At 39.5% G+C, this 18410-nt stretch overlaps 2 protein-coding genes across 2 annotated transcripts; one reads left to right on the top strand and one right to left on the bottom strand.

Annotated features, from left to right (window-relative positions):
• The first annotated feature begins 630 nt into the window (after positions 1-630).
• LOC100265919 (protein ROOT INITIATION DEFECTIVE 3) lies at positions 631-2324 on the top strand. The gene is made up of 2 exons (XM_019217454.2): positions 631-1324; positions 1433-2324. Exons 1-2 carry the CDS (start codon positions 847-849, stop codon positions 2080-2082), a joined length of 1128 nt encoding a protein of 375 aa, XP_019072999.1. The 5' UTR covers positions 631-846; the 3' UTR covers positions 2083-2324.
• A 677-nt stretch (positions 2325-3001) lies between these two features.
• On the bottom strand, positions 3002-18048 carry LOC100260711 (B-box zinc finger protein 22). Its single transcript, XM_002283630.5, has 3 exons — positions 17688-18048; positions 5858-6289; positions 3002-3795 (listed from the first exon to the last, which is right to left on the bottom strand). The coding sequence occupies exons 1-3, from the start codon at positions 17868-17870 to the stop codon at positions 3529-3531; spliced, it is 882 nt and encodes a 293-aa protein (XP_002283666.1). The 5' UTR covers positions 17871-18048; the 3' UTR covers positions 3002-3528.
• Between the last annotated feature and the right edge of the window lie 362 nt (positions 18049-18410).

Genomic DNA, 18410 nt, shown 5'->3' with positions numbered 1-18410 from the left:
TAGTTTTGAATCAAAACAAGGGTTCAAAAATTGTGTTAAGAATTGCGTCTCAGATTATGGCCAGGATTTGAACTTGGGACCTTCCATTCCAGGTATGTCCAGCCAAATTTGTCTTTTAACACTTAAATATATGGTGGCTGATGAATATGATAACGGTTTTGATCGAAACCCTAGCGAGTGATTGTAATAGAACCTCTTTAGCCAGGTGATTAACTCAGACTTCAGCTCAGGGATTCCTGCTTTTTACTTGCTGCCCTGTCAGAGCTCAGACCGCAAATCCTAGTTCACATGATTCATGCAGAAGAAGAATCTGAACAAGCTGGGAGTATCCACACTTGACATGTGATCTACAAGAGGTATAGAAAGTTGTCCCATTCCTTCTTAAATGGCAAGTTGTTTACAACTCATAGAAGCATTTTCTGAGGAAAACTTTTTGCTGTCACTCTTCTCAGAAACTAACAAAGGCATTGGACTGGAGTACTTTTTCACTTACACCATGCTTGTAAACCCTGATCTGGGTTTGTGATGACCGGTGAGTTTTTCATGGAAGTGATATTGGTCAGCAGACTTGCAGAAGGAAGAGCAACATTGCTTGAGGAAGCTAAAGGGCAGTGAAATCGGCAGGTACTCGAGTCTCTTAGAACTCCAAGATAAGGCTACCAAGATCATTAATTAGTATCATATATTTTATGGAAATAAAACCATAACAAATTTATAACCAACCAGCTTGTAATAAAGGATAAGCAGCCAAGTTAGATGACTGCAAGCACCTTGTTTTCAAGGTCTCGAAATCATCTTCTCGTGACCCTTCCTTTTATTCCATGTTAGTTGTTGTACTACCTGAAAATGGCATCCTTTTTGCCGGAAATTGTCCTGACTAGCTCCCCTGATGGCCCCATTATTGCGTATGATCCTTACTCAGGTGCCATCATAGCTCACTTCACTGGAAGCCGATCACCCCCGAAAGGCCTCACCCTTGCTGGAAAGGGCCTCATTGCGGCCTCCCATATCTCAGCCACCGGTGCAGGCTCAATCAACCTCTATAACTGGTGGTCTTCTGCGGTCTTCAACCACCTCCCTCTCCCTGAACCAGTGGCTCCGCTTGCTGCCACTCTTGACGGTGCATACCTCTTTGCTGGGGGACTTTCTGGCCACATTTATTCCATCTCACTGCCCTCAGGGAAGACAATTCAAACGTTTCCTGCACATTCCAAGTCTGTCTCCTGCCTTGAAATCAACGATGATGGGTCTCTCCTCATATCTGGTAGTGACGATGGCTCCATTGTAGTAGCCCCAATCTTCCAGCTTGTGGCGACCTCACCAGGTAAAAACCCAGGCAATTTTGCGTCACATTGCTTTGTTGGGCATGCCTCTTCTGTGACCACCATTAGAATTGGGCCCTGCAACTCTACTATGATCTCATGCTCTGCAGATGGCACATGCAAGTTCTGGAGCCTCCCCCAAGGGCTCCTGCTGCGCACGGTGGCTCTCCCGTGTCCCATGGCAGGCCTGGCAATCGACCCAACCGAGTCCCATTTCTACGCTGCAGGGTCAGATGGCTCAATCTACATTGGAGCAACAAAGTCCCCAACCCGACAACTGACCAAACGAAACCTGCAAGTGATCAAATGGCGTGAGAAGCATGGTGGGCCAGTAGTATCATTGGCAATGCTGAATCAGGGGCGGAACCTGGTGTCAGGATCGGAAGACGGGAATGTCTGGATCTGGGAGGTGGAGAAAGGGCAGGTGATGACGGTGCTGGGCAATGAGATGGTGAGCATCAGCGACCTGGTGATGGCCAGGGGGGTGGCTAATAGTAGAGGGAGCAGTTCCAATCTGGGAATAAACATGGAAGAATGGAGGGAGAAGTCAGGATTAGCAGCAAGGGAGCTTAGCAGGCCAGTGAGGAAGATGGAAGAAATGAAAGAGAAGCTGGGGGTGGCAGTGAAGGACAGGAGTAGAGCCATTGATATACTTGAATCAGCCATTGGAGCATATGAAAGGCTGTTGGAACTCATTCTCAAGGAAGCCAAGGGAGGCACTGGCAACAAGAGTGGAGGAAAAGAGAAAGAAAGTATGTGAGTTTCTTGTCATGATGAGACTATATGGTGGAATGAATGAATAAAATCCAAAAAAAGAATAAATAAATAAATAAAAAAAAGCCAAACTAGTATTTGATGGTTTCCTTCTCTGGACCCACCTTCCGTATGTGTGAGGGAAAGGGTTGGAATTCGATATTGAATTTGGTTCCGAAGTATAGATTGTAAAAGCCTCAGAAAAATGATATCTCACTCGGAATTTCGGATGATACTTTAAACAGTTTATCTTATATAAAAATAAACAGAGTAACTTTTTATCTATTAAAATTAAATTAATTATCTTGTGTTAAATTATTATATCAGATTAATGCATCATATGTGTATATATATATCTTATACAATTTTTTTATTTTATTTTATTGTTACAATTCAACTAATTCAATGAGTTTTAACCAACTTGACAGGCCTTGAAAAGGTTTAGGTCGAACCGAATTCGATAACTCGGGTCCAATTAGGTTTTGGGTAGACCTATTTTATTCTTGGGATGAAATAGGTTTGACCATCACCCAAACCGAGCTGCCCAAGATGCACCCTAGAAATTACCCCATGCGCTTTACCTAAGGAAAAGGAAGTTATATTTGAATTCTAAATGCTGAACCAATCATGACTTCTCTAATTTTTATTTATAAATCCAACCCCTAACCCATTTTTAACATAAGTAATCTTCACCATTGGTTTAAAAAATAAATTATTTTTACAAGAAAAAAAATAAGAACATCTTTATCAAAAAGCGACCAATAAAACACGTGGAATAAGATTTTCCTAATTTGAGTTTTCATCCAACTTTTTGATCAAATAACCCTTTTTTATATATGTTTAGTTGAGTTCGACGCTAATGGTTTAATGGAATAAAAAAATGCCAAGGATTCTTACATCAGTAAAATAAACTGTATTCAACCATCTTTGCATAATGGAAATACTGAAATTTGATTACTACCAATTTGGGTAACTCTGATCAAACCTCAGCATGCATCATCCATCCACTTACGACCATGGATAGAAACCAGTCCCTAGTATGCTAAGCGTATGCCCCGGGGCCTCGGATACATGATATACACAAAGACAGCTAATAAGATCCAAAATGATCGAATCCATAGCATTATATCTAAGTAAATCAAAGCCCTGCTCCTACAGGAAGGAGACTCAAAAATAAGAAGCTACCAAGCGAACACAACTTTCAAGATTCCCAAAAAAATACATCTACTTTCTCCTTTTCAGACTACAAGGTGATCGTTTGGTTAAATCTTTAAGCTATTGTCCCCTTATATTCTAACCCCCCTCATTTTTTATGTAGGACTGGCGTGAATGAGGGGGATATAATCACAGAGGACAACCACAAACCAAGAAATCAACCTCCTTGTACTCTGGAAAGAGGACGAACATAAAAACATGGCGCACACCATCCCTGCTGCGAGAAGAGAAGATGAGATCAGAATTGCCTCCGACATTTGGTGGCAGATTCATTTTGCATTTGCACAGGTGAATAGCATATGTCAGGCACAAAAACAGAAGTATCGGATGAAATTTGAGAACTTTTAGGCCAGTATAGTCCTGAGGCTGTAGGTGGTGACGAGATCTGAGGCACCATCCAAGTTGTCTCTGGCACCTGACCTAAGCAATCATCGAAGTTCAGCTCTTCATCAGCAGCTCTTAAAGTTGGTGAGCAATCAGAGTCACCGAGCTTACCAATATCAGCCTAGAAGGATTCATAACCAAGAACATACATGTCATTGACACTGTTGGCTATATGGCAAAAAAATCAAGCATAATACTCCCATCAACCACCTAAATACCAACAGAGTTATAACCATAAATGAAAAATCAGTTTGTCAGTGACAGCCCACCTGGTGGAAGTAAAATTACCTGCAAGCAGGGTTCTTGAAAATATTAATTCCTATCAATGGTTAAGAACTTAAAAGCAGAGAGCTTTTCACAACATAGTAGCGTTTCTTGTTATTCTAGAATCCCCACTACTCCAGAAGAAGGTATCCACCAAAGTGGCATTCAAGCTAACCAAATAAATTTAACAGGTTTCATCAAGTAGCAGGAGTAGAATCTACTTGCATGTCAACTAATTTAAAATGGAAAACTACCACCAGAAATTAGTCACGTATCAATGACACTCAAAACAAAGCCCACTTTTGGTCAAAAAATTTTGTGGCATAGCAGGAGAAAATCTAAAGCTGGTATGGAACTTAATTCTTACCCAGACATACAAAAGGATCATGCCCTCAGTGTGGAACTTATTCTTACCCCCTCAAAAACCTTTTGCAGGGTCCATATACCATGGAACATACCTTTAGGTAATAATATCACCCTCATGCCTATCATGCTAGCCAAATATCATGTTGACCCAAAAAGAGCTACCTCAACCCATATTGTGCCCTAAGCTCCAATTTATTGTAGGAATGGGAAGGTGTTCGTTATAGATCCCACTTTATGGTAAGAAATGGAAGAAATGTCAAATTTTGGAAGGATTTGTGGTGTCAAGACCAAACGTTGAAAAAAGCTTTCCCCAATTTATTCCCATTGGCGGTTAACAAGGATGAGTGGGTTTTAGATGCTTGGGAGTAGGGCGGGGAGGTGGGCAACTTGAATCCTTGCTTCTCAAGACACTTTAATGATTGGGAGATGGAAGAGGTGGAGGGCTTGTTTCGGAAACTGCATCCTTTGGTCGTGAAAAAAAATGTGGAGGATGTCTTGAAAGAAAGTAAGAATGACATTTTTTCCATTAGCTCCCTCTACCGCTCTTTCACAAGAGCCTTTCGTGACACTTTTCCTTGGAGTCTTATTTGGAGATCTTGGGCTCCAATGAAGGTAAGCTTTTTTGGTTGGGAAGTGTCTTGGAACAGAAGCTTGACCATTATTGATCAGCTCAAAAGAAGGGGATGGAATATGCCGAATATGTGTTACTTGTATAAAAAGAAAGAGGAAACTAGCGACCACCTAATCCTTTTTTGTAAGAAGGCTACGATGCTATGAAGTTTGATTCTCTCTCTTTTTGGTGTGCAATGGGTCTTGCACTGCTCAATTAAAAGGAATTTGCTTGGTTGGTATGGAGCCTTTGTGAGCAAAAGAAGAGAGAAAGCATGGAGGACTGCCTCCCTATGCTTAATGTGGACCTTATGGATGGAAAGAAATGAAAGAGTGTTCAATGATAATGAACGGTTTGACCAAGCTATAAGACATTCTTTTTTGTATACTTTTGTGAATTGGGCTAGGGTGTATTTAGAGGATCATACTTCGTCCATGCTTGATTTTATAGAAAGATTATTTGTCTAGTTGGGGAAAAGTTTTTTGTCTTTCTTTTTGTCTAGTTTCTTGGGTGATGTTTGTATATTTCGTGTGTGTTGTTCTCGCCGCTTCTAGGTGTTTCTAATACATGCTCTTATTTACCTATAAAAAAAAAAGTTTTTCCAAATCCCCCACCAAAACTACACCCTTCTCCTTTCTTCTTTCCCTTTTCTCATTTTAAATAAATGCAAACTTTAGGGATTCCATAGCTTCAACTCTCCAATCAATGTGATTTTCGGCATGCATGAGAGGGAGATATCCAAAATATGTGTAGCATAAAAAGTTACCAGGAGGATTGGTCCACAATATATACACTTTGGAGATTAGTGCACATTTTTGTGCAGCACTCTGATGGTTATCCCAATTAAACAACTTGATCTTGGGATACTTAAATATAAAAGGCCAACATATGATAAGCATGGGCATGAAAACATCATAAGAAATTCTGCTAACGATGAACATACCTTGGATGTTCCATTATCCATGCAGTCATAGGTCTGATTGAATTCATTTAGTCCAAAAAGTTCATCTATATGCCACTGTGGAATGCTTTCAGTTGATCCAGAACCCCCAGCAAATGAAACCTTAGTTGGCACAAAATCCCCAGCTCCACCAGCTTGGATGGATAACGTTTTGTTGTAATCACAGGTCAATGGCATAGGGGCACCTCTCCTGGACGCAGAAGGAGATTCAGTTTCTGAGTGCTTCCCAACAAGATTTGATTTCCCCATGGAAGAGGATGAACCGGGTTGTGTAGGTTCAAGCCCTACTTTCACTCCAGTCAGCAGAAACCTCTGGTGAGCTGAAACATATGTATTCGCCGTGTGTATGGAAACATCACATTTCCTGCAGAGTAAAGCTCTGTCTTCTAGGCAGAAGAAATAGCCAACTGTCTCCTGAAAGGGATGACAATTCTTTTGTCATTACTAGTTAATAGAAAAAGAGAATATAACTTATATAAAACTCAATGAGTTCCAGAATGTTCCATTACAAGAACATAAAAGTTATCTTAGTTACTCTCTGGGCATGGTTTGACTAAATTCATTATTTTAATTATTTTTAAAAAAAAAAAAAAATTGACAAGCAAAAAGTAAATATACATTAATACTGCCTAAACAAATGATGCAATGAGGCACACATGATGTATACATTTGATGTTGAAACTGGCAACTAGAGGGGGAGAGGAAAACAAAAGACTAAATTCATTATATATAAGAAACACCAGCACCAACACTCCACACACACACACTAAAAACATATTAAACACATACATGCAAAAAAAAAAAAAAAAAATTCAATTTCAGTAGCTTTATGTGGCTGCTGAGAAACTGCTGGAAAATAATATAGACAAACAGATCTCTATGTGAACTACATGTTAATGTTACCATATACAAATTAGGAATGAAATTGGTTGTACATATAGGAAAAGATTGACAAATTGGCTTACCATGTATTTGTTAATGTTACCATATACAATTTAGGAATTTAGACTCCGTGTATAGGATATATATATATATATATGTGTGTGTGTGTGTGTGTATAGATGGATGGGAAGACAATAAACTGATCAGAGTTCTCGGTTTCTGTGGAGTTTTTTTTAGTATTTTGACATGGTATCAGAGCAAGGTTTCGGCACCTTCTAAGTGGAGTTCGTGATCTTCTACCAATCAAATGCTTGGCATCGAAAACAGTGTTGATCGAGTTCATCGCGACCTGGTTCTTGGCCGTTTCTATTACAATTTTCTGGTGGGCTATTTCCTTTGTTTCTCGGTTGCATCATGTCATCAGATAAGTTGGAATCGTTTCCTATTAGATTTACTGGCAAAAATTATTGTGCTTGGGAGTTTCAATTTAAATTATTTGTCAAAGGAAAAGCATTATGGGGTCAAATTGATGGGAGTAATCTGCACCTCATGATGCCGAGGCTTTGTCTAAGTGGGAAATTAAGGATGCTCGGGTTATGACCTGGATCCTTAGCTCGGTTGAACCTCACCTTGTTCTCAATCTGAGGCCTTATAAAACTGCTGCTGCTATGTGGAATTATCTCCACACAGTTTACAATCAAGACAACTTTGCTAGGCGTTTTCAATTAGAGTATGAGATGACTAATTTCACACAAGGAAGTCTCTCAATTGAGGAATATTTTTCTGGTTTTCAAACTCTTTGGACTGATTATTCTGACATTGTTTATGCTAATGTTCCCGCTGCAGCTCTCTCTGTTGTCCAAGCAGTGCATGCAACCAGCAAGCAAGATCAATTCTTGATGAAGCTACAACCCGACTTTGAAATTGCATGATCTAATCTGATGAATCATCATCCTGTACCATCTCTGGATGCCTGCTTGAGTGAACTTTTGCGTGAGGAGCAGCGTATTGTAACTCAAGCTACCATGGAACATCGGGCTAATGTTAGTGCACCCATTTCTGTAGCTTATGCAGCACAGGGGCATAATAAGGGTCGAGATATGCGGGCTGTCTAATGCTTTAGTTGTAAAGATTTTGGTCACATTGCTTGGGATTGTCCCAAGAAGTTCTGTAACTACTACAAGAAACAAGGTCATATCATCTTTGCTTGTCCCATTCGGCCTGAAAGGAAGCAGGGTACTGCTTATCATGCCTCCACTGGTGCCTCTAGTTCTACTGCATTGCCTGCTGCCTCTTCGGTTGTTCCTATTCTTGCTCCTACAGCCTTAGCAAACCCGAACACACTCACTCCTGAAATGGTACAACAAATGATCATTTCTACTTTTGGGCTCTCAGGTAATCATACGATTTCTTCTAAGCCATGTTATTTTGACTCTGAAGCTTCTAACCATATGACGAATATTGTTCTTTCTCTTTCCAATGTCAGAAATTATGATGGAAATTTGAAAATTAACACTACTGATGGTAGTTCTCTGCCTATCAGTGTTGTTGGTGATCTTTCCTCTTCCTTAACTAATGTTTTTGTGTCTCCTAACCTCTCCAAAAATCTTCTTTCTGTTGGCCAATTGGTTGATAATAATTGTAATGTCAATTTCTCCCGTTCTAGTTGCATTGTGCAGGATCAAGTGTCCGGGAAGATGATCATGAAGGGGCCTAAAGTGGGATGACTCTTTCCTCTTCATGTTTCTCCTTCCACTATTATTCCTAGTTTTCCTTTGCATGTAATGTTGTTGGTTTTGGACATAAGATGTGGCATAGACGTCTTGGCCACCCAAACTCTGATGTACTTCGTACTTTGTTTAATTCTGGATTATTGGGAATGAATGTTCTTCTCTTGATCTTTCTTTCGATTGTACATTACACAAACTTGGCAAAAGTAAAGTTCTACCTTTTCCTCATTCTGCATCTTGTGCCTTACAATGTTTTGATATTATACATAGTGATGTTTGGGGGATTGCACCTATTGTTTATCATGCACATTACAAGTACTTTGTTACTTTCATTGATGACTTTAGTCGCTTTACTTGGGTTTACTTTCTCCGGGCTAAGGCTGAAGTTTTTTCAGTCTTTTAAGCGATTTCTTGCACTTATTAAGACTCAATTCTATGCCAACATCAAGGTCTTGTGCTCTGATTCTGGCGGAGAATACATGTCTAATGAGTTTCAGGAATTTCTTCAAAGCAAAGGGATCATCTCTCAGCGTTCTTGTCCTTCGACACCACAACAAAACGGTGTTGCTGAGAGGAAAAATCGCCACCTTCTTGATGTGGTAAGAACTCTTTTACTTGACTCATCGGTTCCTCCTCGTTTTTGGTGTGAAGCACTTTCTACTGCAATTCATTTGATCAATTGCTTACCCTCTCCTATGTTAAATCATGTTTCTCCTTTCTCTAAGTTGTTTGGTCATTCTCCTTTATATTCTGATCTTCGTACATTTGGTTGTGTTTGTTTTGTGCATCTACCTACTCATGAACGACATAAACTTACTGCTCAGTCTATTAAGTGTGCTTTTCTTGGTTATGCTATCCCTCACAAGGGTTATGTTTGTTATGATCCCCTTGCTCGTCGTATACGAGTTTCCCGGAATGTAATTTTCTTTGAAAATCAATATTTCTTTCCATCTCATGTTGAGCTACCATCTGCATTTGTATCTCTTCTACCTAGTTTTTCCGAATCCCTAACAATTGTGGAAGGGTTCAAACCTGGTTTTGGGTATGAAAGATGTAGTCGACATGAGTCCAATTCCACTTCCTCTGTGGCCCCTTCCAATCTTGACTCGGCGCCTGATCCTGCTCCTACTTCCACCACTCTTCGTCGGTCTACTCGTCTTTCTCAACCCCCTGATTGGTATGGATTCTTCTCTCCTGTCTCTCTTGTTGCTACTTTATCCAGTATTTCTATTCCCTCTTGCTACAAACAGGCCATGGAACATGAGTGTTGGCAAAATGCAATGCAAGCAGAACTTCAAGCACTTGAGGAGAATCATACTTGGGATATTGTTCCTTGTCCTCCTACAGTCAAACCTATTGGAAGTAAATGGGTTTTCTCTGTAAAACTTTGTTTTGATGGCTCTTTGGACCGGTACAAAGCTCGCATCGTAGCTTTGGGTAACAAGCAGGAATATGGGGTTGATTATGAGGAGACATTTGCTCCTACTACCAAAATGACCACGGTTCGAACCATCTTAGCTATTGCCGCTTCACAGTCATGGCAACTACATCAGATGGATGTGAAGAATGCTTCTCTTCATGGTGATCTCCAAGAAGAGATTTACATGAAGCTTCCCTCTGGTATGACTAATTCTTTTCCTCATGATGTTTGTAAGCTAAAACGTTCTTTGTATGGGCTCAAGCAGGCGCCCTAGGCTTGGTTTGAGAAGTTTCACAGTACAACTCTTTCCTTCAGCTTTACCCAAAGTCAATATGATTATTCCCTCTTCTTCCACACGTCTGCGTTGGGTATAGTCCTTCTCTTGGTTTATGTGGATGATATTATCATTACTGGCACTAACTGTAGTTTGATTACTAAGCTTTAGCAGTTGTTACATACAACTTTCCATATGAAAGATTTTGGACAACTCACATACTTCTTAGGATTGGAAGTTCATCATCGGGCTAGTGGTATTTTCGTGAACCAACATAGGTATATTCAAGATCTTATCACTTTGGCTGGTTTGGAGGACACTTCTTCTGTTGATACTCCTATGGAGGTAAATGTCAAATACAGGAAAGATGAAGGGGACCTTCTGGATGATCCTACTCTCTATCGGTGCTTGGTTGGGAGTCTTATCTACTTGACCACTACTCGACCTAATATCTCCTATGCTGTTCATCAGACCAGTCAGTTTATGACTTCTCCTCGACATCTCCATCTTGCTGCAGTTTGATGGATGATTGGGGTGGGTGTCTAAATACACGTCGATCTACTATGGGTTGGTGTATGTTTTTAGGTGATGCCTTAATTTCTTGGAGATGTAAGAAACAAGATCATGTTTCTAAATCCTCTACTGAGGCCGAGTATCGTGCCATGTCTACTGCTTGTTCTGAAATTGTATGGTTGTGCCGTCTTCTTGAGGAGCTTGGGTTTCCTTAGACTACTTCTACACCTCTTCATGTTGATAACACTAGTGCTATTCAAATTGCCACCAATCCCGTTTTTCATGAACGTACCAAGCACATTGAGGTTGATTGTCATTCTATTCGAGACACCTTGGAAAGTCGGGTGATATCTCTTCCTCACATCTCTTCTGATCTCCAAGTGGCTGATATCTTCACCAAAGCTTTGACTCGACAGCGACATCAATTTCTTGTTGGCAAATTGTTGCTGGTTGACTTACCAACATCAATTTGAGGGGGGATGTTAATGTTACCATGTACAAATTAGGAATGAAATTGGCTATGCATATAAGAAATGTTAATGTTACCATATACAAATTAGGAATCAAATTGGTTGTACATATAGGAAAAGATTGACAAATTGGCTTACCATGTATTTGTTAATGTTACCATATAAAATTTAGGAATTTAGACTCTGTGTATAGGATATATGTATATATATGTATATAGATGGATGGGAAGACAATAAACTGATCAAAGTTCTTAGAGTTCTCGGTTTCTGTGGAGTTTTTTTTAGTATTTTGACACTACAAACTTAAATTCCTCTAAAGCATAAACCTACTCAGAATTCATAGAAAAACCAACATATCTTCAATTCCTACTAGCTTTTTGTTTGCCTGTTGAGAGAACATAAGCAAACTGTGGAAATTCGGTATAATTTGAATGGTGATTTGTAGGATATTGAGGGAAAGATTGAGACCCCAATTGTGGGTAATTTGTGTGATTTTAATTTTTCCATATTTGTATTTTTTCCTTTTTTGTTTGCTCTCTATGTATATGTTAAATAGGGATCCGTTTATGTAAAAAATACAATTTTGAATTAATATTAGAAAGATTCTCAATTTCTACATGGTATCAAAGCCGTGTTTGCTCTAAAACCCTAATCAGTCCATGGCTGCCCAAAGAGGAAACAACCATGAGTCCAGTCAGTCGGCAACCCATGAAAGAGTGTCGGAGATACACTCCTCAATGGGCCCTGTCGGTGCATTCGACAACTCCCCACTCCATCTTACCATTGAAAAATTTAACGATAAGAATTACAGAGAGTGGGCGCAAGCAATCAACCTCGTTATTGACAGAAAGGGAAAGTTAGGGCTTCTTACCGGCGAGACTCGGCGACCACCTCCGACCGATGTAGCAACATCCTAGAAATGGCGGTTCGAAAACTCCTTTATCACCTCATGCTTGATTAACTCCATGAAGCCAGCCATTGGCAAGACTTACATGTTCCTCCCGACGGCAAAGGATGTGTGGGATGCGATACAGGAAACGTATTCCGATGCCAAGAATGCTTCCCAAATCTTTGAAATCAAGACGCGGCTCTGGCAAATGAAGCAAGAAGATAGGGAAGTCACGGAATACTACACTGAGATGCTGGGTTTGTGGCAAGATCTCGATCTCAACTGTGAAGAGGAGCGGGAGTGCACGGGTGACAGTGTGCGCTTTAAGAAGATGGAGAACAAGAGGGTCTTCCAGTTCCTAGCGAGGCTGAACTGCGAGCTTGACGACGTCAGGAGCAGAGTTCTCAGTCGTCGGCCATTGCCCTCCATCCAAGAAGTCTTCTCTAAGGTGCAACGAGAGGAAAGCAGAAGGAGAGTGATGTTGGATCTCTCATTTGGGCCTGAGGCTTCAGCCCTTTTAACCCATGGGCCTCATGCTACTGCTGGATGTGGGCCTCATGCTGGATCTAGTGGGCCTCATGTTGCTGGATCTAGCGGGCCAAGCCCAAGACAGTCCAAGAGGGCTTATTGTGAGCATTGAAAGAAGTTAGGCCACACTAAAGACACTTGTTGGACTTTACATGGCAAGCCTGTAGATTGGAAGCCCAGACAGCCCAATAAAGCCCATAGTCATCAAGCCTCCACCGAAACCCAGGCAAACAACACACCCCCACAGAAATTTGTCAGTCAACTTCTAGTGTGAGGTTTAATTCCGACCAGCTTGTGAAATTATATGAGTTTTTTTTCTAATTTCCAAGCCTCTGGTCAGTCTTCTAACACTTTGTCCTATGGTTCTTTGGCCCAAAAAGGTACCTTTCTAACAGCACTTAGCACCATGTCTCATATTACTCCCTGGATTATCGACTCTGGTGCATCTAATCATATGACTGATGCTCATCATTTATTTTCTACATACTCTTCCTGTGCCGGCAATTTAAAATTAAAAATTGCAAATGGTACTTTATCCCCAGTTGCTGGCAAATGGAGTATTCGTATTTCTGAGTCTATTACTCTCAACCTTGTCCTACATGTACCTAATTTATCTTGCAATTTGCTGTCTATTAGCTAGTTAACCAAAAAGTCTAATTGCTTAGCTAAATTCCTATCATCGGGGAAGACAATTGGCAGTGCTAAGGAACGTGAGGATCTATATTACTTTGACGAAACTGATGTGCGTGGACAGTGTCCTATTGTTTGTAATTCTGCATCTCATCCTAAGGATAGTGCACTTTTGTTATGGCACAAAAGGATGGGTCATCCTAGTTTTCAATACTTAAAAACATTTATTTCCTTCACTATGTTCAAATAAAACTTCATTGGATTTTCAGTGTGAAGTGTTTGAACTTATCAAACATCATTGGGCGTCTTTTCCTAAATCTAAGTATAAACCATCCATACCATTTACTCTAATTCATAGTGATCTATGAATACCCTCACGTACCCCTAATAGGACCCATAAAAAATGGTTCATTACTTTTATTGATGATCATACTCGTCTATGTTGGGTATATTTGTTGACTGATAAAACTGAGGTTCGATCAGTCTTCATGAACTTTCACTCTATGATACAAACTTAGTTTCACATCAAAATTCAAATTCTCTGTACTGATAATGGTACTGAGTACTTCAATCACTCCTTGAGCACTTATCTACAAGAAAATGGTTTTATACATCAAAGTTCTTGTGTTGACACCCCTTAGCAAAACGGGGTTGCAGAACGGAAAAATAGACATATTCTTGAAGTTGCTCGTGCTTTGTTGTTTACATCTCACATGCCCTCACAATTTTGGGGTGGCTCCATTTTGACAACCACATACCTTATTAACCGAATGCCTAGTCGGGTCCTATCTTTTGTCACACCCTTCCAGAAATTCCAAGAGTTTTTTCCTCGTTCTAGACTCGATGCACATCTTCCACTTCGTGTCTTTGGGTCAACTGTGTTTGTCCACACTCACGGACCTAAGCAGAACAAATTTGATCCCAAAGCGCTTAAATGTGTCTTTCTTGGCTACTCTTCCACACAAAAGGGCTACAAATGCTATGACCCAATTTCACATAAGCTATATGTTAGTCTAGATGTCACATTTTTTTAGCATACACCCTACTACTCGCTTCAGGGAAAGTCCATGAGTGAAACTAGACCACCCTTAACCTTTGACTATCTCAATGTTGTTGTGTTTGAATCCACTCATGCCTTATATCTACCCCTTCGCTTAATATAGAAGGACACTTATGATTAGGTAACAGATGACTTACTCATTGCTCTTAGGAAACAACCTCGTTCATGTACTCTCCATCCTATCTCGAAATTTGTGTCTTATAATGCTCTTTCTGCAAAATGTTGTGCTTTTACAACTAACCTTGATAGAATCCAGATTCCTAAAAATATTCAAGAAGCCTTGGAGATTCCAAAATGGAAAGAGGCAGTGATGGAAGAAATAAGGGCATTGGAAAAAAATGGGAGTTGGGAAGTGATGAATTTGCCAAGAGGGAAGAAACCAGTGAGCTGTAAATGGGTATTCACAGTGAAATCGAAGACGGATGGCACAATAGAACGATACAAAGCCTGCTTGGTTGCAAAGGAGTTCACTCAGGCCTATGGCATCGACTATACCGAGACATTTGCACCAATAACAAAGCTGAACACTATACGACTTCTTTTATCCTTGGCAACAAACCTCAACTGGCCATTCCATCAATTTGATATCAAGAATGCCTTTCTGAATGGTGAGTTGGAAGAAGAAGTGTTTATGATGCTACCACCAAGGTTTTGTAAGAAAGAAGAAGAAACCAGGGTATGCAAATTGAAGAAATCTCTTTATGGTCTCAAGCAATCACCCAAAGCATGGTTTGATAGATTTGCAAAGGTGATTAAGAACCAAGGATACCAACAGGGACAGTCGGATCATACTATGTTCTTCAAATAGTCCAACGATGGAAGGATGACCGTTCTAATCGTGTATGTTGATGACATCATTCTCACTGGAGATGACACAAGAGAAGTGGAAAGGTTGAAGAAGGTCTTAGCCACAAAATTTGAGGTAAAAGATCTGGGTCAAATGCAGTATTTTCTAGGAATGGAGGTCGCTAGATCAAGGAAGGGAATTAGTATTTCCCAAAAAAAGTATGTACATGACTTGTTGATTGAGACTGGCATGCTCGGATGCAAGCCAAGCGATACCCCTATCAAGGCAAGAAAAAGGACGGAAAGCGATGGAAAACCCGTGGATAGAGAGAAATATCAGCGACTAGTAGGTAGACTGATCTACCTTTCTCACACTAGACCTGACATTGCTTTCGCCGTAAGCGTGGTTAGTCAGTGCATGCATTCACCAAAGGAAAGTCATCTAGAAGCAGTGTATAAGATCCTCAAATATCTAAAGGGTTCTCCAGGGAGAGGATTATTCTTTAAGAAGAGTGATAGTAAGAAGGTAGAGATCTATACAGATGCAGATTGGGCATGATCAACAGATGATAGAAGGCCTACTACAGGCTACTGTACCTATGTCTAGGGGAATTTAGTAACATGGAGAAGTAAGAAACAGAGTGTAACAGCCAGAAGCAATGTCGAAGCTGAATTCAGAGCAGTTGCACAAGGTATGTGTGAAGGACTGTGGGTGCAGAAACTGTTGGAAGAACTACGCATTACAATAGAGCTCCCCATTAAACTCTATTGTGACAACAAAGTTGTCATTAGTATTTCTCATAATCCTGTTCAGCACAACAATACCAAACATATAGAAGTGGACAGACACTTTATAAAGGAAAAAATTAAGAAAAGAATTATTTGCATGACTTATATCCCTATAAGGGAACAATTGACAGATATTTTCACCAAGGGGTTGCAGAAATCAAGCTTTGAAGATTTTATTTGCAAGTTAGACATGATTAATATCTATGATCCAACTTGAGGGGGAGTGTGGAAACCCGGTATAATTTGAATGGTGATTTGTAGGATATTGAGGGAAAGATTGAGGCCCCAATTGTGGGTAATTTGTGTGATTTTAATTTTTCCATATTTTTATTTTTTCCTTTTTTGTTTGCTCTCTGTGTAAATATTAAATAGGGATCCGTTTATGTAAAAAATACAATTTTGAATGAATATTAGAAAGATTCTCAGTTTCTACACAAATAAAATAAATAAACAAACAAATCTCCTTTATTAATCCATAAAACTAATTGGCTGCAGAAAGAAAGTAAGAGAACATGATTACTAACCTATAAAACTAATTCCTCGAATCCATTCAATAGAGCACTTAATACATTTATTTGACTTATTTGAGCTCAACAATATTTGCACTTTTGTTTTTCTTTCTGACCAAATAGAGCACTTATCAAGCCTTTGCATTGTTTCATACACAACAAAGCATGTCTTTGCCTTCCACATTCATCCTAGGATCTGAAATTGATAAGCATTTAAAATTCCATAAACATATTCACCATTTACACACACACACGTGCACAAGAACATACCATCAATGTTCTCTACATTTCTGTTTGGCCGTGGAGAAAATGTAAGGAAATAAGATAAACAAACAAAACACCTCTGAATAACTTTTTATGACATAATTAACTTATAAAAGTAAATCCTCCACTCAACTCAGCACCTATTACATCTATTCAACTTATTTGAGGTTGAATATAACATGATTTGCTTTTGAACCAAACAGAGCAATCAAAAGCAAAGCTATCCATCATATTCACTCACAATAAATAAACAAACATATGTCTTATTCAGATTCATTATAAATTCTGAGAATGATGAATCTATAAATTTTTCTCAAACCTATCCATCATGCACACAAACACAAACAGCATATATCCATCTTTCATTAATTTTATATTTGATTGCTAAGAAAACATTGGAAAATAAATACAATCCGCTATGCTACAGAACTTATCCCTCCACCTAACTGAGAACATCCATATTGACACTTCTATTCGGCAATCAAGCCTATGATCAATTTGACACAGAAAAACAACATATCCATATTTCCAAATTCATTGTGAATTCCAAAATTAACAAGCCTCTAAAATTCCTTAGACCTATGTATCATTGACACACACAAAACCAATAATAATTTCATTCTCTGCTAGCTCTCCATTTGGCTGCCGAGAAAGCATAGGGAAATAAAATAAACAAACAAATCTCTTATGTCAACCTACAAAACTAATTCATCCATTCAACAGAAGACCTAGCATATCTAATTGCACATCTAAGCTAAGCAATACACACATCTATATTTTCTTTCCTACCTCAGTTCACTTTCCAACTAAATAGATTTGAGAAACATATTATCAATATTCATTGTGTATTCTGAATCGATAAATCTCTAAAAATTTTAAAACCTATCACTATCCAAAAGGCACAGCTCCAGCGTCCAATTTTCCACCTACAGACCAATTCCTCTCAATTCACCCCTAACACGCCTATTTCACTTCCCTAAGCTGAGGAACAGTTCTCTATTTTCTTCTCTCACCTCTGTTTTCTTCCGAACCAAACAAAAGAACATGAAGCGAAACTGAGAAGCAGACCTGGCAGATGTCGCACTTGGGCATCTGAGAAGACGAGGTGGAGAGAGGAACCCTCTGGTGCTTGCTCGCGAGCTTGTTCGCCGCGTGAACCTTCTCGTCGCAGGCCCAGCAGAGCGCCGCTTCGTCGGCGCAGCACAGCACGTTGGCCTCCGCCGCCTCGCACACGTTGCACTGAATCTTCATCACCGCGAATTCTCACCTCACTAACTGTAGAAATCCGACGCCGACGCTGCCGATTACGTTTCAACTACCACTTCACCACCGCCTAGGGTTGAGAGAAGAAACTTGAGAGTGAAGAAAGATCTGAGGTGGTTGTGGAAACCGGAGGCAACTACTGATATTTTCATTTTTCCCCTTGAAGGGTGTGCCGTCTTTTGTACACGTGGCAGTTTTTAGTAGAGTGTTGGTGTCCGTACACTGGCGACCGCCTGGGCCATGTGTCCCTTTGGAAGGGTAGAAAGTTTTTACTCACTCTTCTACTCTTCTCTCTCTCTCTTCTTCTTCTTTTTTTTTTTTTTTTTTTTATCTTTTTATAATTTTGAAGTATTAACAAATATAGTTGAATAAAAAATTATAATTTTTAAATAAAAAAATAAAATTTTAACTATAATCCAATAAATAAAAGGATTATATAGAATAATCCTCTAGTATATAAATATTTATAATTAAACTAATTTTAATATATTTTCCATAAAATATTTTAATAGGACAGTGTTGATGAAG

This window comes from Vitis vinifera, chromosome 19, assembly GCF_030704535.1.
Source record: "Vitis vinifera cultivar Pinot Noir 40024 chromosome 19, ASM3070453v1".
Taxonomy (NCBI): Eukaryota; Viridiplantae; Streptophyta; class Magnoliopsida; order Vitales; family Vitaceae; genus Vitis; species Vitis vinifera.
This window is presented reverse-complemented; position numbering and strand designations above follow the sequence as displayed.